This window comes from Notothenia coriiceps, unplaced genomic scaffold (genome assembly GCF_000735185.1).
Source record: "Notothenia coriiceps isolate Sejong01 unplaced genomic scaffold, NC01 NC01_scaffold00022862, whole genome shotgun sequence".
NCBI classification, from domain to species: Eukaryota; Metazoa; Chordata; class Actinopteri; order Perciformes; family Nototheniidae; genus Notothenia; species Notothenia coriiceps.
In genome coordinates, this window is record NW_011355563.1 from 220326 (window position 1) to 230847 (window position 10522).

Genomic DNA, 10522 nt, shown 5'->3' on the forward strand with positions numbered 1-10522 from the left:
CTAAGTGATAGTTTTGGTTTTTGTTGTGAAACTCAATCAGCTTTTGTGATCCATTTATTTAAAATGGATCTATGTGTGAACTTCCATAAAATCTTTCTGTTTTCATGGTCAAATTCTGTTATACAGATTACATTTCTGTCATTGGAGTCTTGTGTATAAGTGGTATAACATGTTTAAGCATAATTTATGTCTCCATTTTGTTTTGTTGTTTCTTTTTGAATCTGTGTATAATTTGGTGAATTTGTCATTTCATTTGGTGTTTTTGATTTTCATGTTCATTGTAAAATATTCCTCTGTTTATTTATCTATATACAGTCTATGGTATTTATACATTTTATTTGACATCACATTTTATTTATTTGTAATTAGTAGTTTCTCTTTATTGCACATTTCTGTCATTTTGATTTACCCATTGTGAACTGTTTCTGTCTGTTGCCATTCTCATATTGATATGCCTTCCAGTTCATACAAAAGCTTGTTCATAACATAGTGGATTTGGATAAAGTGGAAACATGTGGCATTTTGTATTTGAACCAGCATGCATTAGAAGATGTGAATTTAATTATTTTAAAGTGGCATTTCATTTTGGTATAAAATAGTTTCTATAAACTGCTTTGACAGCTAGCAGCTACTTGTAATACCTGCTCTTTATTAAGTGAATCCTTATGTTGCACTTGCAATGGCTTCCAAGTAGTAGTATTAACAAATATGCTCTCAATAGATTTGGTTAATGATCAAAATTGGTAGAGGTAAAAATCAACACATCTTTACCAATGAATGTACAGATACGGTTTGTGGTAATTACATTGCAATTTCAATATTAACATTTATTTGTATGTTAGTACATGGATTTATGTTGTTTCTTTTTAAACAACATGCCATCAATGGGAACACAATGCCAAGGTGAAATGTCCTTTCAAAGCTATACTCGATGGCCTCTTTAACTCTTTTTATTGCTCCATTGTACCTTTCCTTGGTTCTTGCCACTATTTCCAAACTCCCAACCCGTCAGCTCCCCGATCTTCAACGGTTGTGTAAATGAGCGCCTGGCCGACCGCACGCCCTCTCCGACCTTCTCCACCACGGACTCGGAGATCACCGAGCTGGCGGACGAGCGTCAGAGCGAGATGTCCGACCTGATGGACGACGAGGCCTTTGTGGACGACACCAGCTCAGATGCCGGCACCGAGGAGGGCTCGGACATCTTCAGCGACGGCCAGGACCCCTTCTATGACCGCTCCCCCTGGTTCATCCTGGTGGGAAGGTTGGTGACCGGCAGCGGCATTCCCACGCCCTCCACACACAGGCTGGGACAGGGGTGTAGGGGGGGGATGATGGCTTGGTTTAATAATGTTTATCTTTAATACACATATAGAGTAAAGTGACACAAATGGGGGAATACATAACATAAAGATGAATGAGTGCAGGATATAGAGCAACATAATCAAATGCAGATGAATGATATTTAAAGTACTGCTTCTCCCTCAAGATATTATTTTCTATGTCACTAACTGACCCCATGTCCTCCACGGTGAACAAAGAATACAAATAAATAGAAAAAGTCTTGATTAATTGAATTCAATGCTTTCAACAACAGCAGAACTATCAAAACATCTTTTTAGAAACTCTCACACTCCCCTTCCAATATTACAGTAAGTCTTATTTATGAATATGCTTATTACTTACCAAACACATTTGTCTCTAAAAGCTTGCTATTTAAAACACTTCAACATATTCTGTCTTACACTTACGCAGGCACATTTCTTTTCTGTGCGAGTAATATTTATGCTATTCTTTAATATAGTTTTGCTGTTGTTAAACGCATCTCCCATTTCCTTCAATTCATCAAGAATTATCCCCATTTTTGGATTTTGATTTCACCCTGGAGGCATGTTCAGGAGATGTTTAGGATACAAGATATCATTTTATATATTATTATGGTAGCTGGCAAAGTAGATTATTTAAACATTTCAGCGAATAAATAAGCATATCTTTTATTATTTATCAGCAAATCCCTCCACGGTTAGAGCATAATTTCAGAAACAGATCAAGTATTCATAGCAGCTTTGCAGAGATACATTGGACTATTTTGCAATTTAACATGATTAGCCATGCTTCTGTGCTCACAGGCCCACTTTGTATGATTTACTTTTAATTTAGACTGCGTTTCCAAAAATTGAAAAGCCACCATCCTCTTCTCTCCACCTCCTCCCAGCGTGATGTCTCATCCCCCGCCACCATCACCGCACTGACTGTATTAACTCCATCTGTGGATTTACTGTGTCTAAGTTGATTAGCTGTCTGTCAATTTTTTTTTTTATCCTTGAGCCCTTGTTTGATTTATTTGTTTATTTGATTTATAACATGAATTTATTTTATAACCCTGTATGTGTTTTTTAACATTGCTCTTGAAATGTATTGTAGATATTATTAACTCACTGTTAGTTGTTATCATGCTTATTTGTGTTTAATTCATTGTCAAGAGGAAATAATGTGCTGCAGCAGCATTAGAAATCAGAGGACACGTTGTACCGAGGCCGTTGCCGTAGCACCGGTAATGTCATAGCTGAGTCATAAACAGCGTTTGCCAAGCCATGCACGCCAGCAGACTGCGCACCAGACGTAGCTCAGCCTCTACGTCACTATGACTTCAGAGATTTTCCAGATTGATATTCCTCCTACCCGGCCTCGAGTCTCCCACTAGAGGAGGAGGAGGAGGAGGGACACACACACACAAAGAGTAGGTCACCAGGGGTGCAGCAAAACAAATCAAGCCCTAAAAAAAACACGTCAGCGAGTGTGTGAGTTAGAGACCAACATCTCTATATCTGTATTACGACACAATAAACAAGTCTTTTACAACCTTAACTGCTGCGTCCCAGGCGATCTGTCATCTCCCTGTCCCACAGTTTAAAAATAAAGAGGATGCTTTAAACTGCTGCTGATTTCAGAGTGCTGGAGCAATCAGACTGTAATGTTCACATGGTTTTTCTTTTTTCATTATTTTGCTCAATCCTTAACATTATTGTTTCTAATGCTGTATGTTATAGGAGTTGTTAATGTATGCTTTATTTGCACATTATGATATTTAAATCATTGTAAAGACATGTATGTCAGTAAATAATGTAAAGCTTTTAGAACATTGTCTGTCACTACTCGGATACTTTTCAATTGGGAGCTATACAATTTGTTTTAATAAGCTTTATTAATTGCAATACATTGCAGTTATATAACAAACAAAAAAAACAGAAATCATCATTAATACGATTTAAAATGTGTCTCCTGGATCCAAGGACTTCAACTGTTTCACACTGCAGCAGAATTTCAAGTCTCTCTCCTCCTTTTCCTCGCAGAGCTTTCGTGTACCTGAGCAACCTGCTGTACCCTGTGCCACTGGTGCACCGTGTTGCCATAGTAACAGAGAAGGGCGAGGTGCGTGGTTTCCTGCGTGTGGGGGTCCAGGCTATAGCTGGTGAGTAATTAATGAGATTTTCTAATGAGCACGACTGCTAGCATCTCTATGCAAAGGTTATGCCTGCTAATCACTCATTCCACATTCACTTTATTGGGCTTTATAGATTGGGCTTTCATCCGTAAAAAACAATCCACGTGTACATAAATAGACAAGCGTGAGGGTAAATCAAAAGAAGATACAGATCTAAGAATATGAAAACATAAACTAATGATAATAAAAACTGTGCGATATCCATGTGAAACAGGCTGTTTAACTTACATTTGAATAATATAGTTAAAGAAAACCTACATAATATGTTTCAATTACATGTATCGGTGCCATATTTTATTATTTAGATGGCTAAATATATTGAACTCAAACCTAATAGCTAGATAACTGTTTCTGACTTCTATTTTGATATCATTGTGAGAATGTTTTGCAAAGCCACAGATCTGGTGGCAGAGAGAACACTCCCTCAGATGTTCTGCGTGTTCCTTTAAAGTGCTCTGTCGGTTTGAGTCTGCCATGTCTGCATTAGATCCTGATAAAAGTTTATTTTGTCTCTTTGTAGCTGACGAGGAGGCCCCAGACTACGGGTCAGGAGTTAGACAGTCAGGAACCGCCAAGATTTCCTTTGATGACGAGTACTTCAAAAAGGTGAGCCCTGAGTCAAATGGAAGAAGATTCAAACCTAAGACACTGCGAGAGAGTGGGTGTTAAATATTTAGGATCAAACACAAAGTCACAGAGGCTGGAGATGTGTTAGTGTTCTTGCTACAAACAATGTCACACTTTCCTCCAATACTTTATTTAATACCTGTCATTACTAGTTACTTTGCAGACTCAGGTTAATAATACAATACTAATAGTAATAAAATGATGATGTAATATGGTGTAAAGATTGTTGTGGGTAATTAAAATGCTACCCGGATTATATAAAGTAAAACAGTTAGAATTCAGTCATATATTATATAGGTTATTGTGAAATTGGCTACTCTATATGAGTGCTTTTGCTTTTTGTAATTATGTTTTATTTCTATTACTTTTATCCTTTTACCCAAGTTACATAATGCAGGACCTTTACTTGTAACTTCATATTTCTAAACCTTTGTAATACTTATTTAAAGTAAAAGATCAGGGTACTTCTTCTACCAGCTCTATACTGATGTCTTGTTCATCTTCCTCCCCAGAATGACTTTTCCTCCGCGGTGATGACCCACTCCGGCCTGTCCCTGGAAGAGCTGCGCATTGTGGAGGGTCAGGGCCAGAGTTCAGAGGCCACCACACCCTCAGAGGAGCTCAACAGAATCAATGACATGGGTAAGGCTGCCAGACTTTTTTCCTCTCCACTCGTAAATCTCCACCTCTCAGCCCGCAGGGAAACACTGGGCAGATGTTCCTGTTGAATGCAAAGGAGGGCTGCACATGTAGAGTCATGGAAATGAGACTCATGCAGTTTTTCATACTTTGTGAAGGAATGTCTTTACAAATCACATAAAGTGCGGAAAGTAGTCTGGTTGTATTGTGCAGATTACAAAGCACAGGTGCAGCATTTTCAATTAATCGGAGCTCAAGTCCTTCTCTAACTTTCCCCTGTTGCTTTCTCCAGATCTCAAGCTGGGTGGCATGGCTGACCCCAAGCTGAGCTGTGGTGAGGGTCTGGCGGGCCAGCTGGAGGTGGGCAGCATCTTTACCTTCCGAGTCACGGTGCTCCAGGCCAGCGGCGTCCCACCGGAGTACGCAGACATCTTCTGCCAGTTCAAGTGAGTCAACAATCCTCATAAATATGCTGTGTGTGAATACTAAATCCTAAAATCAAAGCTATACAGTTGAGAACAGCTTTGATGAGGGAGAAACTCATAAATAAGTATTATAATACTTAAATAAGATACGGTATTTTATCGCCCTGTAGGTTTGAAATGCATTTTATTAAAAAGATTGATAAGACATCTCTTTGAAACTGCTTTATCTTTAAAATATAAGGAACATATACCTTGCCAATAATGAATACAAAAACAATGAAGGCTTAATGCTGAAATATGTCTTTTGTGTGATAACAGAACACCCCATCTTGTTTATTAATAAAAGTGACATCCATTTATGTTTCTGTCCTTAGTTTCCTGCACCGTCATGATGAGGCTTTTTCCACTGAGCCTCTGAAGAACACCGGCAAAGGGGCTCCTCTGGGCTTTTACCACGTCCAGAACGTGAGCACACACACACACACACACACACACACACACACACACACACACACACACACACACACACACACACACACACACACTTTAGTTCAACAGCTCTATGTAACTGACTTTCATTTTAACAATACCTTTCTTTACTGTTGGAGCAGGTTTCTGTGGAGGTAACGGAGTCCTTCATCGAGTACATAAAGACCAAGCCCATCGTGTTCGAGGTGTTCGGCCACTACCAGCAGCACCCGCTGCACCTTCATGGCCAGGAGCTCATCAGGTTCGTGCAGTCAATAAAGACATTCTCAAGTCACAATGCTCTTTTCCTTGAGTGTTTTTCGTTTGTTGTACTAAACACAACACAGATTCCTCTTCAATTGTTTTCCCTTTATGCCCGGCAAACATAATACTAGAATACAACAGATACATTTTGTGAGAATGTTCCAATTGCTTTCTATATTAAGTAAGTGTACGTTTTTTTCCACAGTCCTCCAACACAGTCAAGGAAGTACTACCCTATTCCCATGCCTCTCTCTAGACCAGGTAAGGATTCTATTGTCATCTCATCCCATTCTGAAACAGCAATTTGTTCTGCACCTGCCATCCTCATTTCAGCACGTTTCTTCTGTTGGTCATGGTTCTGTCAGCATGCCTCATATTTTCTTCCCCTTTTCTTTCATTTCTCGCTTCCTCTGGATTTGTTGTTCTTATTTAATCACTCTCACACCATCCGTAATCCTCTTACCCAACTCCATCCTCCCACTCCCAAATCTCCTTATTCACATGTCCCCTCCAATCTTCCTCGCTATTCATAAAACATCTCACACTGACACCCCAGACCACGCCCGTAAGATAGAGTTAGTGCGCTACCTGATGAGTGGCTATATGAACGGCAAAGTGCTGGACCAGCTGTCTGAGCACGCCAACGCCCTGGCCTCCTCTGCTGTGGCCAGTCTGGAGGATGAGGCCGACCAGCTCTCTCATTTCATCTTCCTCCCCGTGCCCAATGACCCTGTGCTTATTGTGCCCAGGCACCATGGTTGGTACAGCAGACACTGTAGTAGCCAAGGCGTTAGATGTACCATTGTTGTAGAAATTAGCTCTGTTTCTCTCATGTGCTGTGTGACTGCAGGAAGTAGCTCCACAAAGCTCTGCAGTGGTGAGGTGTGCTCTGCTGCGCCTCGCTGCTGCAGGTCTGTTTAGAATAAATTAATCAGCCAAACTCTCCACTGTCATTTTCACAGCTAACACCTTCGGGTACATTATAAAACCAGTAAGCATAGAGGATCACCAACCTAGCATTCACAGCATAAACCCAGAGGCTTAAGCCTTTATTGGTTCAGCTGCTGTCCAATTACAGTACTTGTCAGGTGCTATAATGTTCTTTTTAACCATATTGAACACAAATAATTGTAGCCGTGTGCCTCAGAGATTAGCCCGTTTCAACAGGAACATAATCCTGACGTGTCAGACAGCAGGGTGTGGTGTAATCTGTGATTTAGCTCCTTATAGCATCTCAGTATGTCCAACTGTTGAGTTTAATGTAGGCTGATTGCTTAGGGCTCAGCAGTTTAATCTATAGAGTGTATATCTATCGCTTATTGTCATTCATCCCTTCTGCAAATGTGTGTTTGTGTGTGTCAGTTCCAGCCACCAAGTTGAACACCATCACCAAGTCCAACCTGGGTCAGTGTGTCAGCAAATATGACCTGCTGGTCTGGTTTGAGATCAGCGAGCTGGAGCCCACCGGAGAGTGAGTGTCTGCACATTCATCGTATATTCACATACAGAAAGAAAATAAAAAGCTATCAATTACTTTTGGTTCTTTATCTGGAAATTAAAGAAATAACATGATGTGAGGTCTACTGTAATTCCTAAAGTGCTCCACTAAAACATAAGAATATGTTTTTAAATGTCAGAACCTTCCCGTTCTACTCCATATGACGCATGACCACAAAAATCGTAAAAACCTGATATGACGGGTTCTTAAAATAGTGAGGTGCGAATTTTTAAGTGTCAGTATAGGTTAGAGAGTCTGTGGATATCATGGCTCTACTTAGGCATATTCCAGCAACATATGAACAATCAGTCAATATGATCACCATGAATTAAGATCTAGGAGCTTTGATAGCCTGTGTGCCCTTTTTCAAATGGTCGATATCTTCTTTCTTTTTTTAACGCAATTAATCAATTAGAATACCAGAGATATGTTATGTATGATCAGATTGAGTATTTCCTCGCTCTTTCCACAGGTACATCCCGGCTGTAGTGGATCACAGCGGAGGACTGCCATGCAACGGCACCTACCTGCTGCACCAGGTGCTGCATTTCTACAAATAGTACATTAATCACTCATTTTATAAAGTCAGATTTATTGCACACATTATTAACTTACAAAAGTAAAGCGAACAACATCCTAGTAAATACCATTTATTTTTTACAAGACACATTCCAAAGATTTATTTAACTGTCAATCAATCAAGCTAATCAACTATCTTTTTTTGTCACAAAAAACAGTAAATGGGGAAAATGCTTTAGCCAACATTAAAATCACCATACATCAACAGCATTAGCTATAAAGAAAGGATGAAAGACCAGTAGACGGAGGCCGAATGGATAAAAGAGAACAATAAAATGCAAACAACACACGTTACCACATACATGTCACATATAGCACATCACAATCACATAACAGGCACTAGGGGCAACATCCATGATCACAACATAACACACATGCCATATCCAACACAGACTAGTGTGTGCAGGTGTAGTTCTCAGTGAACCATTATAAAGTCAGATTTATTGCACACACTATTCACTTACAAAAGTAAAGTGAACAACATCCTAGTAAATACCATTTCTTTTTTACAAGACACATTCAGAAGTTGTATTGTGCTCTAGATGTCTATACTCCGATCCTAAGCTCCCGTTATGTGCGCTGCAGGGGATCCAGCGCAGGATCACGGTGACTCTCATCCATGAGAAGGGGAGCGAGCTCCACTGGAAGGACGTGCGTGAGCTGGTCGTGGGTGAGCAGGGTTCCTCAGAGGATAACTACTACTACCTTTCTACAGGAAACGGGCTGCAGAGACCCAAACACAGCTGTTTCACAGTAGAACAGAAAAAAACAGGATGTTGCTACATGATTGTTTCCTCATTCACAAAGTCAGTGACAACTTGCTGCAGCACCTTGTATCGTCTCAAAGGAAGCTTGCTTTGTGAGGCTGCACTAAAAGAAAATCCTCAGTTATATTTCCAGTTATGGGATTTGTTTCAGTTTCCCCTCAGGTTGCCACTTTTTTAAAGTAGTTTATACTCTCGCCGATGGACGAAAATAACTACATTTCACATTTTATACTCTGAGAAGCTGACATTTGTATCCAGAGAGACTCATAAGTAAGCAGGCATGTGTGCTGCTTTCAACCCATTTGTGCTCACACCTAAACATTTAATTTATATGGAAGTGTTCTCTGACGTTTACAATGTAAATGTTTTCCTCATTTTCAAATAATCTAGACTTTCACTATTGATAAAAGAGGAATTTCTGATTTCCTGTATTCTTCCTTTGTATTTCCAGGCAAGATGTTGATGAGTTGTGCTGCTCTGTGTCCATCAGGTCGTATCAGGAGCAAGGCTGAGGTGGACGACAGCGCTGCTGATGCTGTCCTGTCCCTCAACATTATCTCTGCCAAAAACATCAAGTCATCTCACAACTCCAACAGGTATCTGAGATTCACTCAAATTGTACAAACATGACACGTTTTAAACCCATCATATTTTTTAGGTACTACTGTAAGTACAGGTTTGATGCACAATTATTAATCCAAGCCAAACCTGAATAACATTTTTATATTGTTTTAAATCCAGAACATCTCAGCTCAGTTATCTTGTCGTGATCATGCGGTTGTTGATTTATTTATCCTTAAAAAGCAGTTAAGAAACAACATTTGTGTATGTGTTGTTGTCTTTATATTTGCTGAAGGCTTGGAGGAATCATTGCATGACCATTTCCATTTTCACTGCTGTTAATTTTCCTGTTAATTTGCTCCATTGTCTCTGTTTGCCTGACTCTCTTTTTGTCTGTGCACTCTCTCTCTCCTCCTCCTGCTGCGGCTGGACTCTTGATTGTGCTCAGGCTTTCTATTGATAAGGATATTGATAGGTACCAGTGAGCGGAGAACATAAGGCTCCTTCTGTGAAAGACCCTTATGCTTCTCTTTAGCCCTATAGATTCATAGAAATAAGTTCTCCACAGTCTGTGTTTTTTTGTTAGCATTTTTGCATTAGGTCTGCCTTTATTCCAATGCATATATAGGATCTGAATAAAGAAATCAAATTGTAAATCATTTATGGAAATAAAGGCAAGCTTACATGCAAATGCAAAACCCTTTTTGTGTTAGTTTGTATCATGTTATGTTGGTCTGCTGTTGCACCCAGATTCCAAATGAAGGTTTTTCTCTCAGCTGTTATTCACTGTTTGAGCCATAGCTCAATAACAACCAAGCCCATTGAGGCTCCAACAGGGCAGGCTGGCTCTCAGTCAGTAGGGCACAGCGCCCCCTGCTTTCAAATACAGGAAATGTGTCAATCCTAAAAGAGTCTTAAAGGTCCCCTATCATGCAAAATGCACTTTTTAATGTCCTTTTATACATAAATGTGTGTCCCCGGTGTGTCACGGAACTCACAGTGTGTCAGAGAACAAAACCCTCTCTCTTTTCTCACCCATAATATATGCCTAAAAATAGCATGAAAGGAGATCTTTAAAACAGTAATTTCTGTTAAACATTGTGCAAATAATTACAGTAAATGTATGTATTCAGTTTAGTTTTTAAACTGTGAATGCTCTAACAGTCTTCACATTGATACAATGAGGTAT

General features: G+C 39.7%; 1 protein-coding gene across 1 annotated transcript in view; it reads left to right on the plus strand.

Moving 5' to 3' along the window:
• The window catches only part of kif1b (kinesin family member 1B), a 62668-nt gene that overhangs the window by 40777 nt on the left and 11369 nt on the right, over window positions 1-10522 (plus strand). The window contains 12 exon segments of the mRNA XM_010781172.1: window positions 1013-1264; window positions 3354-3472; window positions 4026-4111; window positions 4645-4774; window positions 5064-5217; window positions 5571-5661; window positions 5808-5926; window positions 6134-6189; window positions 7291-7399; window positions 7899-7965; window positions 8591-8675; window positions 9263-9448. Coding sequence (XP_010779474.1) covers window positions 1013-1264; window positions 3354-3472; window positions 4026-4111; window positions 4645-4774; window positions 5064-5217; window positions 5571-5661; window positions 5808-5926; window positions 6134-6189; window positions 7291-7399; window positions 7899-7965; window positions 8591-8675; window positions 9263-9448 — 1454 coding nt within the window.